General features: G+C 42.4%; 1 protein-coding gene across 1 annotated transcript in view; it reads left to right on the top strand.

Annotated features, from left to right (window-relative positions):
- Positions 1–17,977, top strand: part of Csmd1 (CUB and Sushi multiple domains 1) — a 600,818-nt gene extending 582,841 nt beyond the window's left edge. The window contains exons 60-64 of the mRNA XM_036209300.1: positions 3,678–3,839; positions 7,044–7,156; positions 7,940–8,027; positions 10,671–10,803; positions 15,649–17,977. Coding sequence (XP_036065193.1) covers positions 3,678–3,839; positions 7,044–7,156; positions 7,940–8,027; positions 10,671–10,803; positions 15,649–15,808 — 656 coding nt within the window. The 3' untranslated portion in view covers positions 15,809–17,977. The remainder of the gene's footprint in view (positions 1–3,677; positions 3,840–7,043; positions 7,157–7,939; positions 8,028–10,670; positions 10,804–15,648) is intronic.
- The last annotated feature ends 4,404 nt before the right edge of the window (positions 17,978–22,381 follow it).

Here is a 22,381-nt window from a genome sequence, read left to right as displayed (position 1 = left end):
GGGAAATAGTATTATCTTTAGAAATAAGAAGTGTCAATAAATGTCATCAGCAATCTGAGCATATATAAAATGAGCAGTGTTGTTTTAAAGATCACAAGGCAATGGGTGGTGAAACACCAGCTTTTCTACTACTGATATTGGTTCTACTGCAAAATTGCAATCAGCATGGAAACAGTGCCTTGAATCACTCACAAATGTGTGTGTTTACTGAAGGGAGAACTGAGTCTGGGCCAGATCTGATGAGAAATGCCACCAGCATCTGACCCAGGACCCCCAGTGTGACAATCATTGGCAATGGGTGCAGACATCTCAGCGAACCAAGGCATCCCAACTTCATCTTGAATTTCCTGGAGCCCATACATTCACAGTTCTCAAGTTAGAGTCTCATTCCTTATCATAAGTAGAGGAGAACAGATATTTATAAAATAATTTGCAGTTTAGTACAATGCTATAAGAGCTGAGGGCTTAGGAATCTAACTTTGACCAAACTCAATAATGTATTGGGGAAGGAAGTTGATATTCTTCAATATTATCCTATATATACACAGATGTAGTGGGATTGACTAACAAGGGACTGTGACGTTTTCCTCACTTGGGATATTTCTTGCTGGTATCAGTCATGGCCGCTCAGAGGCTGTCAGGATCTCCCCCTTGGCCACCCTCATTTGCAAGGCTCTCTGTTGTAGCACCCTTAGTGCAAACCTCCATTCCAGAGGCACAGCACGGGCCTCACCACTGAGCTCAGCATTGCTGCAAACGCAAGGAGATTCTGCTGTGAATACCTGGGTCGGAAGTGTTTACGCATACAATATTTATCTTGTACATTTTTATAAATCCAGAGGAAGGAGAATCGCTTCAATCTGACAATTTTTTTCAACCTGATTCCAAAACATCAATGTTTTTTAAAATGATCATGTGTCTTTTTACTTGTAGGTAAAGGAGTGAGAGAAGTTAATGAAACAGTTACTAAAACTCCAGGTTCGTATACCAGAAGAGCTCTAGCTTTCAACCAAACTCATGTGTTCTCAGCCCTGCACAGTGAAATGATTTTTGAATTTAAATTTCTGAATCTGTCGGTTCCCCCGTTAAGCACCACACCTGCACACACCTCTGTTTCCTTCACCCTAGTGGCTTGTTAGTGGAATGTCACCACATAAAAGGAAGCCTTTGGTGTGATCTGTACAAGGCTTCATTAGAAGACACATTGGGCATTTTGGCCCCACATGTGGTATGATGGAGAGCCTTATAAATAGGGTTGCAATCCCCCTCCTTGAGGGAGTTAGCACACTCAAGGCATTTGACAGCTTCAAAGTCATTATTTGAGCAGTTCAAATGTGGAGCCCTATTTTTTTCCAGTATCTCCATAACTCAGGCATCTTCTGTCTTCTAGAATGAAGGTTTTAGCCTGCCATCAGATGCGGCCCCTTGATAATATTTCATGTGGAGAATCCAATAGATGCCGTGCTGTTCCCAGGGAAAGGTGTCACAGCTGGAAACATCTGCATAGCAGATCTGTGTCAGAAGCTTAAATGTGCACTGAGTAAACAAAATGTATCCAAAGTTCCGTTTGAAGCCATGATTGACTTTGCTTTTAACCAAAAACAGGAAAACTTTGTAAAAATACAAAATACTTGACTAGTACTTTCCTTATTCAAGTTTTAGCCCTAGTTTCTTGGATATAAAACTGTATTTCAGAAGCTACCTGGAAGGCAGTTTGCAATTTAGATAGTTCAAAATGCTACCTACTTCTCTGATTCTCAGACGAGGAAGAAGCCTGCCAGTGAGGTTAGGGGGCTCTCCCCAATCTGTACACAAGTAGTGAAAATAAGCTTCGATCTTTAGTTATCTTATTTAACTATAACTTCTAAATTAATGACAAAGTCAACACTTTGCAAGGCAACATTTACCCTGGGAAAACAAAACAGAATATGCTTTTGTTACTGTAGACTTTCAGCCTGACTTTTATTTGCCAACTTTGTATTACAGGTGTTGAAATAGTTACAAACACCTTGGTAGGGACAAACATAAATATATACCTTTTGATCATGTCCTCGAAAGGGAAGTGCTAATTAAAATGGATGTTGGTCAGGGCAGTATATTATAATAGAGCTCAGTGACCTAATCCTTGCCTTATTCTTACACATGATCATCAGCAAGAGAGTGAGTTGAGAAGGGACCCCAGATGAAAGTGTCTCCTCCATGACCAATGATCACATCTCAACTCAGAGACTGAGAAATGATCTAAGCCCTAGGTTCTTCCTAATCCTACACAGCCAGGCTGGCTTGTCATGGTGATGTATCCACAGTGGTGGCTCAGGGCAGTGGTTGTACCATATACAGCAAAATACTCAGCCAAGCATGTAGATTCTAATGGGTAAATGGTTACTTTAGGGGCAATTGTAACCTAAAGTAAGATATTTTGTGGGTTTGGGTTAAAATTTCTGTGTATCATTAGCAATGTTGAATGTTGGTTATTGATAAGTATCTTAAATACTTGTGCTGATAACTAATCAGCCCATTACTAATTTAACTTATTCCATTCTTAACTTTATCAGTAAGTTAGGTGTACCCAAGCCATAGGCAGCTATGAGACTAGATTTGTCCATAATGATTAATTTGCTAGTCTGGGTTCTGTAGGCTTCGTTGGTCTAGTAAGATGGGAAGATGGTCACTTGGAGTGAAAGAGAAGTATGGATGTAGCTCTGACATCACCATCTATCACATCGTCGGGTTTGCCAAAGGCTCTGTATTGACAGAGAAATAAATATTTCTCCCCAACAACTCCAACACTGTTGAGACCCATGCGATCTACAGTTGATTTTGTCTAATTAAATGATAGAAACATGTTATACGGTAGAAATACTGAGAGTCTCAGTGCTAACATTGGTGGGTATTTACAGGGTGTTGTACTGTTCAGTTTTATATTAATATCATCAGTAGAACAGTAATTTATATATGACCATTGCCAGGGAGATATAAAAGACAAATTAAAACTAAGGAAATATCCCAATTACCTTTATACCAATTCTTGTCACAGAGGAATGTCATGTTACAAAGACTCTCTGCTTCTTTATATCCATATTTAACCAACATATATAAAAGTGACAGTTGATATTGTCATGTCTGCCTTTCAAAATTAACACTAGACTATTATTTTCTCATAGAAGTTAGCATAGAGTACAATCTATGGGTACACCTTTTGTCTTCTCAAGGCAGGAGCCATCAAGTACTGGAAAGTGCCAATTTGTTGGGAACAGGGGCTCCTGACAGACTGCTAGTGTCATTTCCTCCAGATTTTCCATGACTGTCAAAGAGTAAATCTGGAAGACAGTGATTTAGCAGTAGTAGTCAGGGGTCAGTAGAGTGCATTTCTTACTGGCTAAAACTAATATAACACTGGTAGAACCAAATCACTGAACCCTCTGTACCTGGCATGTCCATCAAATCCAGCACAGCCATGCTTCTAACTAACTTCCCAAAGAGCAGTGAGAGCCTCACCACCAGCCACAGATTTGGTCTTCCTGCTCCTTTGGTGTTTTGCACATACTAGGAGCAAGTTCTCGTGGTTGCCCTTGGCTGTACTTCCTCACTGGGCAATCTTAGGCCTTCTTGTGTTTTGAAAATGTCTAGATTCTGCACCTGTCTTAATGTGGGTCTGTCTCCACTTCCACCAACAGTTCCTTCTGATGTGTTTTCCATCAATTCGGTGTGGAAGGGGTATTACGAATATCTGGGGAAAAGACAGCCTGCGACCCTCACTGTGGACTGGTTCAATGCAACCAGCAGCAAGGTGAATGCGACCTTCACCACATCCTCACAGGTGCAGCTGGAGCTGACAGGTATGTGCCATGGCACCTCACAGCACATCTAACTAAAACCATTCCAGCTTTGCCTATGCTGAATGCGGTTGGAGTCCTCAGCCACCATGGTCTGTTCCTGCCAGTTTTTCTTTCCAAGGATTGTGGAGCTAACACAGAAAGGGAACTTTTTTTTTTAATTATGTGAATAACATAGTAAATTAGAAATCTTCCATTTATATCCAGAACTCCATGGCTCTCAATTAAGCTGGTTGGGTGTCTTGTTTCTTGACGTGCATGTTCCTTATGAGTTGCATCATAGGTTGGTAAAGAGGCCCAAGTAACACAGGAAGCTCTGGTTTATGGGTCAGACATACTTCAAGCGCTTCTCATGCAGTGTCATTTTCATTTTTACATGGATGCTGTGGTGTAATAACTTTATCATATACCCTTTGAAAGAGATAAGAGGGAGAGAGAGAGGGAGGGAAAGAGAGGGGAGAGAGGAAGACAGGGGGAGAAAGAGGGGGAGAGAGAGAGAAGAGAGAGGGAGAGAGAGAAGAGAGAGGGAAAGAGAGAGAGAAGAGAGAGGGAGAGGAGAGAGGGGAAGAGAGAGAAGAGAGAGGGAGAGAGAGAAGAGAGAGGGAGAGAGAGACAAGAGAGAGGGAGAGAGAGAAGAGAGAGGGAGAGAGAGAGACAAGAAAGGGAGAGAGAGAGAAGAGAGAGGGAGAGAGAGAAGAGAGAGGGAGAGAGAGAGAAGAGAGAGGGGGAGAGAGACAAGAGAGAGGGAGAGAGAGACAAGAGAGAGGGAGAGAGAGAAGAGAGAGAGGGAGAGAGAGAAGAGAGAGGGAGAGAAGAGAGGGGGAGAGAGAGAAGAGAGGGAGAGAGAGAAGAGAGAGGGAGAGAAGAGAGGGGGAGAGAGAGAGAAGAGAGGGGGGGAGAGAGAGAAGAGAGGGGGAGAGAGACAAGAGAGAGGGAGAGAGAGACAAGAGAGAGGGAGAGAGAGAAGAGAGAGAGGGAGAGAGAGAAGAGAGAGAAGAGAGAGGGAGAGAGAGAAGAGAGGGGGAGAGAGAAGAGAGGGGGAGAGAGAGAAGAGAGAGGGAGAGAGAAGAGGGGGGAGAGAGAGAGAAGAAAGAGGGAGAGAGAGAGAAGAGAGAGGGAGAGAGAGAGAAGAGAGAGGGAGAGAGAGGGGGGGGGGAGGGGATTTAAGGCCTCTGTCTCCATAGATTGCTGTTGGGAATCCAATGGTCTGGACCGGGAGGTGTTTGAATCCAGGGACACTCAGGCCTCCCACAGTGGGATATCTAAAGAGGAGTGGCCAGAGGACGGAAGTGATATCCATGGAGCACTTGCTGGATGTGGTTTTTGGTTTGTTTTGTTTTGTTTGTAGGGATTTTTTTTTGTAACCATGAAAAATATCATGAAGATAGGTTTGTTATCTCTCCCTTCAGCTTGTAGAACTGGGGTCCAAGTTCAACGTTTTAGAAGCTAAATGCATGAAAAAAAAATCACAGCATTGCCTGTGGTAGGAAAGGAGACTCTGGTCAGTTGGCGGTGGGTCCCGCCCACTTGGGTGTCTGCTTGTGGAACTCATTCACGGGATGTTAGAGTTTGCTTCTCCAGTAAATTGGTAGTGGATTCTTGTGTTTACTGTGCAACTTTACAAATCATGGCCCCTAGCCCTGTATCCTCTCTGCCTGTGGGACATGACAGACTCAGTACTAGTTGTTAATGTCTGTGGTGTGTGTATTCCTCCTTTGGTGGGGCCCTAATTGCTGGTGCAAGGCATGTTCCTATCACATCTCTTTGGGCAGCATGACAGTCAGCCCCATGCAGGTATAGCTGAGAGGTGGAGCTACTAGCTCCCTCTGCCTGTCTCTCATGCTATCCTCAAAATCCCCCACCATGATGCTTTTCCTATGAACAGGGCAAGCTGTCTCTAAAAAGGAGTTGTGGGTTTTTTTCTTTTTATTATTATTATATTTGTGTTTTAATTTTACACATCAGCCATGGGTTCCCCTGTCCTCCCCCTCCCACTCCCACCCCCACCTTTTCCTCAGCCCCTCCCCTCCATTCCCATCTCCTCTAGGGCCAAGACTCCCCTGGGGATTCATTTCAACCTGGTGGATTCAGTACAGCCAGGTCCAGTCCCCTCCTTCCAGGCTGAGCAAAGTGTCCCTGCATAAGCCCAAGGTTCCAAACAGCCAGCTCATGCACTAAGGACAGGTCCAGGTCCCACAGCCTGGATGCCTCCCAAACAGTTCAAGCTATTCAGTTGTCTCACTTATCCAGAGGGCCTGCTCCAGCTGGGGGCTCCACAGCCTTTGGTTCATAATTCATGTGCTTCCATTCATTTGGCTATTTGTCCCTGTGCTTTTTCCAATCTTGGGCTCAACAATTCATGCTCTTACAGTCCCTCCTCTTTCTCAACTATTGGACACCTGGAGCTCCACCTGGGGCCTGGCTGAGGATCTCTGCATCCACTTCCATCAGTTATTGGATGAGAATTCCAGCTCCACTGTTAGGGTGTTTGGCTATCTGATCACCAGGCTAGGTCAGATCAGGCTTTCTCTCGACCATTGCCAGCAGTCTACAGAGGATGTATCATTGTGGATTTCAGGGGACCTCTCGAGCACTCTGCCTATTCCTGTTCTCATGTGGTCTTCATTTATCATGGTCTGTTATTCCTTGTTCTCCCTTTCTGTTCTTGATCCAGCTGGGATCTCCTGCTCCCCTAAGCTTTCTATCCCTCAAACCTTGCCCTTCATTACTCCCACCTTCGTCCAGGTTGTTCATGTAGATCTCATCCATTTCTCTGTCATAGGGTGATCCCTGTGTCTTTCCTAGGGTCCCATTTTCTAGGTAGCTTCCCTGGAGTTGTGTTTTGAATTAGGATGTTGGACTGTTTTTTCTACACACCCCTGTCTTCAGAAGCAAATAAAATATGAATGAAAAATTCAGGTTAAAGCTCATATTAATTTTTTTTTTATTGGACAGCGATGTTGAGTGTAGTGCAATGATATATCTGTTTGAGAAAGAGCCATTCAAGGACTTTGGTAAGAAGTGGTTTTTCTCCAACCCCACAAAGGTAAAAAATATTAAGGCTCAATCTTAAAAATAAAACTTGTGTTTAAATGTTCTGTTGTCTGTGACATGATTCCCCACTGTAACTGGTCCTTATTGGATGGGTGAATGGTCAAGTCACTGACTCCGAATTCCTCAGGACTGACAGCTGTGACATTTTTTCAGGGGTCTACAAGAAGGAAGAGGCCCACCTACTTCTGAAAGCCTTTCATATCAAAGGCCCAGCAGATATTTTTGTAAGCAAGTTTGAAAATGACAACTGGGGACTTGATGGTTATGTAAGTACTGTCAAGAAGTTTTTCACATGGTCATCACACTTTGAGGTGGGGCAGAAGAGTTTGTGATCCACTGAGAATTCTAGGCAGGGGAAACACTGTCCATACCTCTGGAACTCAGAAGGTACCCCTGAAGTATAGCCACCATTCACAACATTTGATACTGGCAGTAACCAAATCTCTGAGATGAGAAATAAGTTGGTCCAGAGTGAAGGGATTGTTGCTGCTGAGGGCAAATAGGTTCATCAGCCTAGGCTGTGCTCTGCTAACACCACAGCACAGCCCTCCCCATCAGAACTGTGGATATTTCAAGACCACCTAGAATATTATCTGAAGGTTCCAAGAGTCATGATCACTAAACGTGGAAAGCAAAGTGAGCATGTTCTGCTTGGTGTTCTTCTCTGCGAGTCTGACATTTGTTGCGTTCCAGTTTGCTGTCTAACAAAGTTACACAGAATCCTGGAATGATCTTATGGTTAAAGTGAATTCACGTAATGAGAGTTGTGTGCTAATACACAGTGTTCCTCATTAGGGAATGCCATTGCCATGTGACCTTGTAGAATGGATGATCGATCATGTTAGGGGTAAAACTGGGACCATGCCCCTTCCAATGTTGCTTTCAATTGAACTCTATACTGATTTTCAGTTTACATATGTCGTTAAAGAAAGTTGGGGGAAATTATACTCTGGGCATGCACTATCTAAGTCTGAGTGGTATTAGTGATGTTTGAGTGACAGCTGAGTTTTCTCTTTTTCTTCTGCTCTGCCCTCCTTTCTGCAAACCAGGTGTCCTCGGGACTTGAAAGAGGAGGATTCTCCTTTCAGGGTGATATACATGGAAAAGACTTTGGAAAGTTCAAGCTGGAAAGACAAGGTAAGCTTTCCTTTTTGTTTGTTTGTTTAAAGCAAAGATCAATTGGTCCTTTAAATGGTCCTTTGGAGAAACTGAAAAGAGGTGACTCAAAAAGGTGAATGGAAGTGATCAAGGTGCCCGCCAAGTCTTATAAATAGATTTTTATTAATTATTTGAGAGTTTCATCTAATACATAACATTCACCTCTTCTCCCCCAACTCCTCCCAGATCCACCCTTACCTCCCTACCCACCCAACTTTAGAGTGACTCACTAGGCTAGATTCCAAACAGTGCTGGCTTTGTGCACTCCAAGTTCTGCTCACATGGAGGCCATTATCCGTGTTCACCAACAAGAAAGCGGACACACTAGTGAAATGAGATTAGCGCCATATTTTTCCCTGAACAGAATAAACTGCTTTCCTTACTTACATACTGTCATCACGGCATTGACTTGTGTGGAGAAGAATATTGCTATGTAGACTGTGATCCTGGATACATAGGAAGCCAGATACCCAGGGCGGGGAAGGAAAGAGGTCACCTACCTGTAGGTAACTAAACAAAAATAGTCAGTAAGGGCAAGCCATTGTAAAATGTTATCTTTCTGCCATCCCAACCTCAATCTCCTAATCAGAAGAACATAAATGAGTGTCAGTAGGCTGAGACAATCTTTCAAAGTGGATTGTATTATCTGGGCATGATGGAACCAAATAAATGTGTTAGCGGAACACTAGCCATGGCTGAAGTTTTTCTCTTGCTCTAGGCCAAATCCAGCTTGAATTTGTCCTCCTTTTTTCTCTGTTTACCACCCTCTGGCAATTCTCTCTCTCTCTCTCTCTCTCTCTCTCTCTCTCTCTCTCTCTCTCTCTCTCTCTCTCTTCCTCTTACACACACACACACACACACACACACACACACACACACACACACACACACCAGGGAGCTGCTCTAGAGAACACAGGCATGTCAGTGTTTACCCATCCATTGGAGGATGGAAACCATCATTGATTCTGGTGTGTCTTCTTCAAATTACCCCATTCTTTTTAACAGAACCAAAGAACAGCTTGTATTAGCAAGAAATCTTTATTCTCCTGGGATGGTGACCTTATTGTCAGAAAGAAACAATTTGCTTTAGAAAATAGTTTGGATCCCAAGTGAGCCTCCCTTTCAGCTAATTAGAAAAGCCAATGTTTTAGTGATGCCCCAGAGGCCATCATTCATTTAAGAATGCTGGATAAAACTTTTTTTTAAGTTTTTTATGGATAAGAATAACAACCTCCTAATTGTCTCCAGTAGATAAACCAAATAAACATGATTATGGTTGAATGGATACTGAAATCAAGTTAATCTGAAAGATAACTTGAATGTGGAAGCATCCACAAGAAATTTAGTATGAATTGGTTTCCACAGGAAAAAATGAATAATTCCCGCAATACACACAGAATGAGAGGAAATCTTTGAACATGGTAGATGTGAACACTTGTTTGTATCTAGAATACATAAAGGACTCCTGGCTCTGTATCATAGAAGTTGATGACCAAGCCAATAACATAGGAAGTGGGGAGCATAAGTTTCCCAGATTATGTACAAATAGACAACAAGCCCACAAAGGATGTTGGACATTTTGTTAGCTTCTTCTCCCATTACTGGGATCAAATATTCTGGCGGGAATAGCTTAAGGGAGAAAGGCTTCCTTCTGGCTCATGGTTCAGGTTATAGTGCATTGTGGTGGGAAATCAAGTGGCAGCTTGAGGGTGCTGATCACATCTCATATACAATCAGAAAACAGAGAGTGATGAGTGTGTTCTCAGTTTGTTTTTACCACTTATACAGTCCAGTGTCCCAGTCAAGGAATGATACCATCAGCTCCGGGGAGTGGGCCTTCCCACCTCAATTAATGCAATCAGGATAATTCCCCACAGGCATACCCAGAGCCTTATCTGCCCCATGACTGCAGATCTCATCAAGCTGACCATTGAGAGGAACATCCCAGACAAGATTAGTCATTGCGGAAATGCAAATCAAAACTACACCAAGACACTACTTTGTAGGCCCTACTATAGGGGGAGACAAAATCAAAATAAGTTTTGTCAAAGAGGCAGAGGGATTGGGGTTCAGATTCTGTCAGTAGAATGTGACACAACAGTACAACTGCTGGGTATGCAAAATGAGGTTCATCAAAATTAGACATAGAGTGTCATAGAAAACTGCACCCCACTTACCCTGCAAAGAAAACAGAATGCACGTCCTTACATCTATGTTCCAGATGCTTCTAGCATCCTCTTTATCATTGCTCAAGAGGAAACTCATGAAAAGTCCAGGAATAAAATAAGGAAAATGTGGTGCATACATTGATACTATGGAATATCAGTCAGCATCAGAAAAGTAGTAAAACACTGATGCTTGATAGGATAGGGTGACCTGTGAGCCATGAACCTAAGTGAAAGGTCTAGAAGATTCCATTTGCATAGCAAACACAGCACAGGAAAAGCCCCAGAGAGCAAGCTTGAAGAGCAAGCAGACTTCAGGAAAGGACACTGGGTGGCTTTCCTCTGGGATGTAAATTCTGATTCTTGTGTTCATCTTTAATATATGTCAGAGACACCTTTCTTCTTTTGCCTAAGCAATATATAATAACTTCAAATTCCAATTCCTTTTGTCTTCTAGATCCTTCCAACTCTGATGCAGAGTCTTCAAATCATTACCAGGGCACCAGTAGCGGCTCTGTGGCAGCTGCGATCCTTGTTCCCTTCTTTGCTCTAATTTTATCAGGGTTTGCATTTTACCTCTACAAACACAGGTACTGCAGAGGTGTGAGTGCCCTGCAAGGGTTGTTGGTGTGGTGTGTTGACTTGAGCAATGGCATGCTTGAATTCACATGCACATAGGTTTCATATTGCCAAACAGGTGACACAGAATGCAGGTATGCTTCCTTAGATAGGAACGTGTAGACTCCAGAATTTCTGCGGATGATTTTTGTTTTGTTCTGTTTTTTTTTTCATTGTTTGATTTCATCTGTTTTGTCAGCAGGACATGTCTAAGTAATCAGCTTTAAAGGAATGAATGACTGGTCTAAATATAAGCGTATGCTGGTAGCAAGCCCAAAGGACATCAGAGCCTTGGGAGAGTTGCAACCTTTTAGCAGGAGAGGCAAAAAAAAAAAAAAAAAAAAAAGTTTCTTTGGCCCTTTCAACTCTATGAATCAAAGGTTTATATATTTGTGGTGGCTTTCTTCCTTCAGCAAATTAGAAAGTTCTTAATACGTCTGAGTAGCTATCTGTGCTCTATCTCTTGGAAAGACGCATTGATATCTATTAACTTGAAAATCCTTGTTAATGGGAAAATGTCAGAACTTAGAGGTTTTGGGAGAAATTGAATAAATGGGTTCTTTATTTAGGGTTAAAAATGTATGTATGAATAAACAAAAGGAACATTCTAGCCAGGATAGGGATGCACCTCTGTTGACAGAGAACTTGTGTAGGATGCACAAAACCCTGGGTCCTATTCCCATTGTATTTCTGTAATCCTAGCATCTGGGAAGTGAAGGCAGGTTAGACCAGCAGTTCAATGTTATCTTCAACATATCTACATAGATATTTTGAGGCTAGCCTGGGCTACACAAGACCCTGTATAAAATAGACAAGCAAACACTGGTTGTGGAGAATTCAAAGTCCTTGTGTGCATTTTCTCAATTTGGATAATATAATTCTGGGAAAACTTGTTATATGCCAAATCACTCTAAAATGCTGAGTTTTTTGATTAGTAGCATTTTATAAAAATAGCACAATTATAACCCCCTGAAACAAGATTAGTTAGTTCTTAAGTGTATCACATATTTGTTTATATAATACACTATTTTCCATTCAATCTTTATTATACAAACAAAACTGAAGTGAGGTTTAAAATAAGATATGTAATGAATTTCTTTAAATGTATACTGCCTTCTACTTAAGACAACACAAGATTCTAAGACTCTCAGTAGTTTGCAGCTATGTCTTCAGTTGCCTGTGGCTCTCAGTATTATTCCTGTAAAAACACAACCACATGAAAGAAGTCCCAGATACTGGCTGTTTCCTGCACAGCTTGGTCTTGGAACCCTGACTAAGGTGATCAGGGAATGAAGGAAGAACAGACATGAAAATCCATGCACAGAAAAGCTGGCTCACATTTGCTTACCTGGAACAACACCAACCATCAAATAACCCAGAACCTCAGCATATTTATTACACACAGCACAACAGAGAGAGGCTAGCTCTTCTTGGAAGGAGGTCTATGGTGGGGTGCGTTCTCAGGTTGTAGTTTTTGGAAAAGGAAGCGGCTAACTTTTGCACACACTGTGAACATTCATACTTGGACCAAATGAAGGCTTTTCCATCTCTTTAAACTTGACTCCTATGGGGAAAGCTTTGCCACACCCATGTGCCTGAGTCATTGGGTCCTTAATATGGCTGTGCCCATGTGAAAAAGAAATACACATGTATACAAGGCGCCCTCTGCTCTCCACAGACATATAACCACATTGTTATTTATTTTGAAGAAAATATACCCTAGACAACAAGTCTTTGGAGAATTCATCTCTCTTTCTGCTGATGTTACAGCCACCATGTGTCCCACAGCAGGAGGCACTTTTATTTTAAAGATGAGGAAATTAAAATGCTGCTGCTTTCAGAATGCCCTAGGTGTTAACAGCAAAAACAAGAACTCATAATCCCTGTAAATTATTTTTCACCCATCTAGTGTCCTCACCCCAACCGCAGGTCTGCACCATTAGAAAGGCTTACTTGCTTTTTGACCCTGTCAGGTGAGAGACTCTGGTCCTCTCTCAGCCCTGAGACCAGATGGACAATTCCCTGTGTGTCAGAGAATGAGTCCTTAGGCTGTCCCTAAGAGGCTGACACCTCTGTGGATCAGAATCAATTGTCATTGCCAATGACAATACTGTCCAATCATCTGTATTCATGTGTGAGTTAAATAAGTTCTTCTGACTCTATCTGAAGTCCTAGACATGGTAGCGTAGGGTGTATTTAGAACATTACAGTGTTCATCTTTAAATCTCAGTGGTCAGGTACTTCCAAGAAGGGATGTGGGGGATGGCTCCCACACTGACACCAGCTGGCAAGAAAATGAACTGCTGCCTTCTCCAGTGACTGGAGCCTTTGGTGACACTGGTGGATCCCTCCCCCTTAATCCATATAAACTGAAAGGGCTGCATGGTGAATATAGGAAGAAGCCAGGTTTTTCTCTCAGGCTCACCAGGGATAGAGTGACGCCACTGTGATGAGCAGTTCCATAGGATCTGTTCTCTCTCTACTTCCTGGCCATATTAACAAAATGAAAATTTTTGAGAAAGAAAGGATGTGGAGAGTCAATGTCCCAGCCCTTCACCAGGTGATTTTCTTCTGAGTTCTTGCTATGAGCACCAAGTTTTTAGTGCTCATATAGTGCTCATCTTTCAGCTCCAGCAGACAAAGACATTCCATAATGATGTGGCTGGACATTGCTTTACAGATACCCCCCAAAGTCCCAGTAGGCTGGAGTTCCTTTCCCTCATTCTTCTATATTAGGAAGAGGTTCTCAGTCAGAACCCATGGTTCTGACACAACCTGCCTCAATGAGATAGACCTGGACTCTGGCTGCATCTCCTCCTCTGTCCCTGTATCTCTCTAGCAGAAAAAGAACAGGGTCACTCTGGTCCAAATGTCAGACAGGTCTTTTGTTCATTAATGCTGAATGAGATTTGTTTGCTGACTAGTGCTCCTCAAGCATTTTCCAAGTTCAATGTCGCTGGTGTCTCTGACTCCTGGGGCAGCTACAGAGAGGTGTTCTACTGACAGAGACCAATTTTCTGAAAACCACACATGTAGATGAATTGCTAAATGGTCTTATTAATAAAAAGCTCAGAGCCAGATATAGGGGTGAAAACCTGAGAGATCAGGGAATTAGGGAAAGCCACAGCTAACCTCACCTCACCAACTCCAGAGCTTCCAAAGGCCAACTACTTTTTTTCTACCCATGCCTATTGCTGTTCTGCCCTCTGATTTGCTCTCTCTGGCAGTTACATCACTTCTTCTTCCTGCCAAGCTCTGTCATTTCCTGTCTGTCTGTACAGATCTCTAGACCTCCATGGTTAACTATTGTTGGAATTTAAGATGTGTGCCATCACACCTGGCTCTGTTCCCAGTGTGGCCTTGAATTCACAGAGATCCAGACAGATCTCTGCCTGCCAAGTCATAGAATTAAAGGAGTGTGCTATTATTGCCTGATTTCTATATAGTGGCTGGCTTTTTCCTCTGATCTCCAGGCAAGTTTTATTTTATTGGAGACATAGTATGTTGGGGGACACAATACATCACCACACACACACTTTCTATTTATCATTCTGTTAATGAACAGATTAAAACCTGAGATGATCAATGAGTAAGTCATTAGGGATGAATATTTGGTTTTTTTTTTTCTCTACTTGTTCTCAGGTGGTTGTGACAAATGTGTGCTTATTTACATGAATGTGATATTTTTCTCACATGACATATTGTTCTTATCTGGTTTCTTCTGAAATAAAGGGAGGGGGAAGATGACCAGATGTATTTAGATTATTTTTTTCCATTTTCTTTCTTGGGTAGTGTGTTCTGGTACATAGGTATTATATGTACTTTTTTAGTGTGTAGAGGTATGCATACAGGTGCTTAGGCATACATTCATCTGTATATGTAGGCCAGAGGTATACAATGGGTCTTTTCTTCTATAGATCTCCAACTTTCTTTTTGAAACACAATTGCTCACTGAACCTAGAATTCACCCATTTGGCCAGGATGACTGGAAGCCAGAGAGCTCCAGCAACCTACCTGTCTCTGTCTCCTCATTGCTAGGATAGAGGGGTCTCCTTTAACTACAAAGTATAGAAACATTTTAATGCTGAGTTTCATTACAATAAACAGGCTCTTCACAAATAGTTATTTCTTTTGTTTTATGTATGAGTGTTTGCCTGTTTGTATGCATGTGCACCATGTGTGTGCTGTGCTCATGGAGGCCAGGAGAAGACAATGGAAGGTACCGGCCATTGTGAGCTGCCATGTGGGTGCTGGGAACCAAATCTGGACCCCCCAAAGCAAGTGCTCTGAACTTGCCAAGCTCTCTCTCCAGCCCTAAACTGGCTTATATTCAACCCACAAGAGAAAAAAATTACATTGCAAAAGTAATCAGCACTCAGTGAATTGTGGTAATGGTGATGAACTTATTTGAAGTTGACATGGCTTTGAGTGACACCACCTCATAGGGTGAGGATGAATTTCACGGTGGCTTCACCAAGTCCTTGAGCTTGCTGGTGATGGATAGCTTTCCAGATCCAACATCTCCCTGTCTGCCACCTTAGAAGGTGCACCAAACCGTCCTTCAGTGCATAGAGAGTTGTTTTGTTTTGTTTTTTTAATTTTGGAAATTATTTACAATTTTATGTTCTATTTATAATCCCAACTACCAATTTTTAAAGAGTCAACTGTGGTGAAGTAGCTGCTGTGCCCCCTACCCTCTCCCTAACCTTACAGGAATACTTCCTGCTGAGGAAGTCTTAGAGACTGAGTGGAGGCTAGGAAACCAACCTGTGCCTCTGCAGTTAAGGATCTGACTGTGTGCTCTCTTTTCTCTTTAGAACAAGACCAAAAGTTCAGTATAATGGCTATGCTGGCCACGAGAACAGTAATGGACAAGCTTCATTTGAAAACCCCATGTATGATACAAACTTAAAACCCACAGAGGCCAAGGCTGTGAGGTTTGACACGACTCTGAACACAGTGTGTACAGTGGTATAGCCCTCAGTGCCCCCTAGGACCAATTCATAGCCATACCTCTGATGGACAAGCAGTAAAATCCTTTGGTGCCATATACCACCTTCCCTTTTACTCTTGCCTTGCTGCAGCAACCTTGGCCATCATCTGCTGGCATAACGCAGTGGAAATTTCTTCTCAGTCATGACCAAGTCTTTTGAGGATCAACTTGCAAACACATCTTCATCTGGAAAGTGGATTGTAAAAGCCTTGCTGCCTCCACCAGAAATCAAGATGCCAACCCCAGTGAGGGAAAAGAAGACCGTGGGGTCTGACAGACAGGTGGTACTTAATGCCTCTGACTTTTGTGTCTCTGTGTGGCCAGGATGCCTTTGGATGTAGTCTTCTGAGCACATGGATACATCCTTCAGGTGCAGCGACGAAATGGTAGCAACTTGATATGTGTTTTGTGTTTCTCTTTTCTTTTCTAACCCTGCTCATTGGATGTGAGTTCTCTACAAAAGAAACACCTTCCTGGAGAAGACTCCTTCTGGAAAATGTGTACGCATACACTTGCTTCACTCTGCCCTGCCTGAGACATGACAAGCAAGCTCTGAGGCTTTTTGGGCTCCCCTGGGCATCCACCAATCACGAGGGATGTTCACAGATCTCACAAGTCAGCTGTTCCATCCCAGAATTTTTGATTCTCAACATTTTGCACTAGTGTGTTAAGAATGACTCAGTCTGATTTTTAAACAAACTATTTACACAGGGTTTATATACATGATACATTGTACATAAGCATTTCCTCATACTGTATTGTCAAGCAAAAGATGCCACCATCAGTTAAGCTGGGTTTAAGGCAAAATATCCCCAGATGCGGCACAGAATTTGAAAAGGAGATAGTACTCTGAAGAAGTTATGTTGTTATCTTATCATTTAGTTTCTGTTAGCCAGGTTTATGTGTCAAATTCATTGCCAACTTCCTATGGTTGACATGAAGACTTTTCCTTCTCCCTTGTTTTCCCTCCTCACGGGCATACAAGCATTGTCTCTGCCACACTAATCAACAAGGGGGTCTCCAGCAATGTCTGTTTTCCATGTACAGATGTGAATAGTAATTTATTTTAAGTAGCTCATGAACTCCTGGGTCTCAGTTCACAGGGCAGTCTTTCCTTCTGGTTGTCTTTTTTCTCTGTTCTGTAGCATCACCTTTCTGTGCTGCACTGAAAGTCTATCTCACAGCCACACCCAAGCTCAGAGGAAATCAAAGTCAAAATCAGAATCGGAAGGGCAAGCGTTGCTCGCACACCCTCATGATGATCTGTTTTATAGATTATTTGCCTTTCTTGCAAAAAAAAAAAAAAGAATTCATTGCAATGATTTTTCAAACCTAAAATTCCTTATTGATAGACTATCCATTATGGTATAAATAAATAAAACAGGTGGCATGGCCAACAAGGATAAAATAAACAGTCTATAGAGAAGGCAGGGCCAGAGAAATGTCTGTAAGAAATTCAAAGAGAAGATCATGTTTATTTTTATTTATATTTGTTTGATAAAAGTATTTTTGGAAAGATAATGCTTATTTTATTATTTGATGTTTCATGCACAGTCAACTTGGTAACAATTTCCCCTTTGCACATTCCAGATTTGCACTGATAGATGGGTCAGGATGTCATGCTGATGTTCTGTTTGCTATGGTGACTACATTCATGCCTAGCTTTAAGACGGAAATATCTGTCTATCTACATGATAATTAAATGCAGGACTTCTCAGAGGACCTCTGAGGAAAGGAGCCAACTAGGATATCAGCTTGCTGCTTTGGAAGGTCTGAATTCTGGGTACTCCAGGGCTCCCTCCAGCCTGCCTTGTTGCAAGGGCTGTCTATTGTATGTCAGGGTTCCTGACCGCTTCTGGTGACACTCAGTCCACTGAGTTCCACGTTGCAAGAGTCTGTGTCCTAGGTGAAGGGGTATTGGCACAGGTTCCTCTGGCCAAGCTGACATCCTTGGGGTTCTTCTGTGTCCACAGAGGTTCATTGGCTCCCTGGGAAATTCAGATGATGTCATCAAGAATGTGCTCCTAACTACACATTGAGCCAAAACAAAACAGAAAATGTCAGAAGGTCCAAGGACTGTAGTGCACAAGGGAGAACAGGGTCACTATATATATATAAATATATATATTAGATGTATATAGAAAAATGCGCACACACACACACACACACACACACACACATATATATATATATTGTACATATCTAAGTTTGAGTCACTCTGACTAGGTGCAAAATGCTGATCTTGGAGTCTAAACTAACGTCTCTGTCCCCACATCCTTGGCCTCTTTGCTGGCCAGTTACATTAAGAAGACAACTCAGACAGGGCATACATACATGCAAGGAGCCACATTATCAGACCAGTGTCGTTTTCCTTTGTGTGAAAACTGACTTACAGCTACCAGACTGCATCAAGGTATTTCAAACCAACACACCAACACTGAGTGGCACTCTCAGGTGAGAGTCTGGCCCAATTCTTCCTAAGGTATGAGTGCACGCACATGCGTGCGTGCGTGCATCTGTGTGTGTGTGTGTGTGTGTGTGTGTGTGTGTGTGTGTGTGTGTGTTTTGTGTGTGGTGTTTCACCAGGTCTCAGAGGCATTGAAGACCCAGCAGGGCAGTCAAGAATACCTTCCTCAGTGAGGTCTGAAAGACTTTTCCCTGAAGCCCCCAGAGCACAGTGAGGAGACACGCTATGTGTGACAGGTTATGTGCTTCAAAGCTGTTCAACTGTTGCTTGTCTTTGCCCATCTTGCCTTCAGGCTAGCTGCAATAATTTTTTTCTTCTGTAAAATATTTTGTAAACAACAACAACAACAACAACAAAAGCTATTATAAAAAAGGGGAAAAAGAAAGCTGGCATTATGATCAGGAAAACCATCCATCGTCGCTGCCCCCCCCCCTCCTGTTCCCTCCACACGCTGCTGTCACAACGTAGGTGCGGAAGACCTTTTTGTACAGAGATATATTTTTTATGAAGAATTTGTAAAATTATTAAATATGCTGTAATTTTTTGATTCATGTAGGTAAATTGTTAAAAAATAAATGTTTTTACAATACAAAACTGTAATTTTCCCGATAATGTAAAATTACCCTCTCTAGCCGATTTTCAGTTCCAATCCTATTCGACATGTATTAATATTAAAACGGCCTGTTAAAATGAACAGTATCTTTTTTGTCAAAGAAAAAATTATAAAGAGAGTGTAACATAACCTGTGTAATGCCACCTATCTTTAAAGCAAATCAGAGTTCTAATTAAATATTTAATTTTAGATTTCTATTTTTGCGTGGATTTATTTTAACTTGACCATATGCAGGGAAGTCTCTGGCAGGAGCGGAACTGAAAAGAAGTGGATTTTTTTTTAGGAAGCCTTTTCAACGTTGAGATGAAGCTCCATCTTTTCCCCAGCCAGACTGTCCATCAGGGTCCCCAAGAGTAGTTAGCACATGGGGCTGAGGCGGTGGCTTGGGTTGTGAAGGCTTGCCATATGGAATGAGGACCTGAGTTCAGTCCCCAGCATCCTGTAAAATGGTGAGTGCGATGGGGCTGAAGGAATGGTTATGTTTTTGCCTCTTCAGTTGTGAAGTCTTTTCGTGAACTTTTACAACCCTGAGAGGTGGCATGTCAGACGGTTATAGATGTCTATAATAGCTCATCCAGTACCACTCTAGAGGAAAGCTCAGCAGAGAACCACCTTCGTTGACAGGGAGACAGGGAGAACCTTGTCTTCCTGCTTCTGGGCTAAGAGATCAGAAGAATACACCTATCCCTTCACTAATAGCCTCTCTGAATGAATGTCTACCAGGTAAGGAGGAGGGTGTAATAATTTCCCTGAAAATCAAGTTATTACAAAAATAAATAATAACCTATAATAAAAAACACCCCCACTCCAGTTTCTCAGTGAGAAGCTTGGGTTGCCACCATCCAGCCACTCCCAGGCTCTCTGGGCCCCTGATGGCCCATGGCTCCAATGACTGGGAGTTGGCTGCATTGGAGACCTGAGTGGCTTGTAGAGATTGTTAATGACACTCAATGACCAAAGCGAGGCAGGTTTTGCCATTCCGATAAGATACGTAAAGAAGCAAGAATTCAGAGAAATCCCATTCGCCCCCAGACACATGTATAGGCATATGGCCAGACCCAGTTAAAGGTAGGTTTCTCTAGCTGTGACATTCTCATTTCTCACCACAGGTATAACACTGTTAATATCATGGTCCCATTCTTTGGCATTTTTTTTTTCCTGAGTGTCTCTGTTACTCTATCTGTAAATCTTTCCCTCATTTAGCTGGATGTAACTGCAAATTAAGACTCCTAAGAGAAACACGTATTTGTTACTATTTGAGTTCAGATATCTCTTAAAATTGTCATTCCTTATGTGCCTTCCAGGGCCATCTGATGGCTGAGGTTGGAGCATAGCGGCTCTGCCAGCACCTGTGAGAGTCTCCAGAAGGAAGGCACAGCATAGCTCTATCTTTAACTTAATTTTCTACCAGTACGTCTCAGAAGTTGCCTATGAATTAGCAAATGCCTCCTACCTCTGGGGTGATCTTCCGGGGCAGGATTCTCTGTACAAGGTAGGTCTTTTAACAGCTGAGGAACTTGAAACAAGTACATTGTCAGCTCTGTACTTACGACTGTGTACTTTCTCAAAGCACTTTCAGATTGAGAGCCTAGGCCTGGGTTGTACCTGTAAGAGTGAGACCACAGACTTTCTGAAGCCATGGTCCTCAGAGAAAAGTGTCATCTGATTGTTCTCTGCACTCATGGGCCTGTTTTTATAGGACTGTAGGGTTACTGTGATGATAGGAACTGGAACAAAGCAAGCCATAATAACATCCACAGCATGGATGTGGCTTTGGAAACCCAGCATGTCCCCTCCTTTTGGTATGAACAGAATCCATTAATCCTTTGGAGTCTCTCTCCCCGATGACAATCAGCTTAGATGGATGTCTGTTACTATTCACTACCTGTCCCAGGTCAGGAGTAATAGGACATTCACCTGTGATAACTAGAGCAGTGTCCTTGAACCAGACCCTAGGCCACATGGTGTAGGCATAGCATGTCTAGCTGAACTTACCTTGATATGCCAACTGTGATGGTTATTCTTGATTGTCAACCTGACTACATCTGGAACTAAACCCCCAAAATGGAAGATTTTTGCTTTCTTTGAAGTCAGAAGATCCACTTCTAATCTTGATCTTTGAGCTCAAAAGACACACACCTTTAATCTGCATTTTTTGAGCTGGAAAAAAAAAAAAAAACAACTCTAATCTGGGCCATGCCTTCTGCTGGAAGTCTAGCTAAAGATATGGGGAGAAGGAAACTTTTGCTCTTTGCCTGTTTGGCCTCACCTTGCCATCAGGTCCATTCCTTCACTGGCATTAGGGCCTACTTCTTTGGGATTCCAGTGTATATTGAAGACCAGCTGAGACATCTAGCCCTATGGACTGAACAACTTCTGGATTCTTAGACTTTCCATTCACAGCCAGTCATTGTTGGATTAGCTGGACCACAAACTGTAAGTCATTCTAAAAATTTTTATTTACTTTTTTATTTTATGTGCATTGGTGTTTTGCCAGGTGTGTCGGGTTCCCTGGAACTGAAATTACAGTTGTGAGCTGTCATGTGAGTGCTGGAAATTGAAGCCAAGTCCTCTGGAAGAGCAGTCAATGCTCTTAACCACTGAGCCATCTCTCCAGGCCCATAAGTCATTCTAATAACTCCCCTTTCTATGTATATAGAGGTATTCATTCTATAAGTTGTTACTGTAGAGAACCCGGAATAATATACCCACCCAGCCCAGCCAGATCCAACATTCATTTCACCCACTACTTGCTAGTTGGGATTCTAGAGCAAGTGCCTATACTTCACAAAGTTCTCTCTCTTTCTCCAACTTCGCAGGCTTTGTTACTTGTGCTTTAACTTAAGAGACAACACCTGCAATAGACAGAGATGGAGAGAGACCCTCAAAGTGGTCTATCCATTCCAAACCGAGGCCCAGTTCAGGTGTCTACATGTACAGGAGCTGCCCAATATTAGGCCTGTAAGGACAGAGCTGCTTCTCTTGTGGCTAAGAAGTCACCAGCACCATTCAAGAACATTGAATTTGTATATTTTCAGAGAACATAATTCCTTTGTGTGTGCAGCCACCTGAGAGGAAAATGACTCCCAGAAATATTTTGGATCTTTGAAGGGCAAGATGATATTCACGGTAAAGCTTTCCAATGAGGACAAATATTTGCCTAAAGTGGAAACCCAGACCAATTTTATAATCCTTCTCAGAAGGCTTTTGTGTTTTGTTTACATTATCCCAACATAAAGAGTGCAGCATCACTACCATGGTTATTTCAGATGATGTCCTGTTTGTTCATAATAGACAGGTAAGAGGATTGTATCTAAACTTAGAATGTAACCAGGCCAAGAACTATACCAAGGAAATTAAGATAGAATTCCTTCCCAATCTGAGCATGTTCCCTATGTACAGGCACTGAAAGTTCATGGATGTAAGACTGGTTTTAAGTCCCAGAGCACCTGTGTTGTCAGCCCTGGCTGTGTGGAT

This window comes from Onychomys torridus, chromosome 17 (genome assembly GCF_903995425.1).
Source record: "Onychomys torridus chromosome 17, mOncTor1.1, whole genome shotgun sequence".
Lineage (NCBI taxonomy): Eukaryota > Metazoa > Chordata > Mammalia > Rodentia > Cricetidae > Onychomys > Onychomys torridus.
The sequence above is the reverse complement of the archived record's forward strand: the minus strand, read 5'-3'. Positions and strand labels throughout refer to the sequence as shown.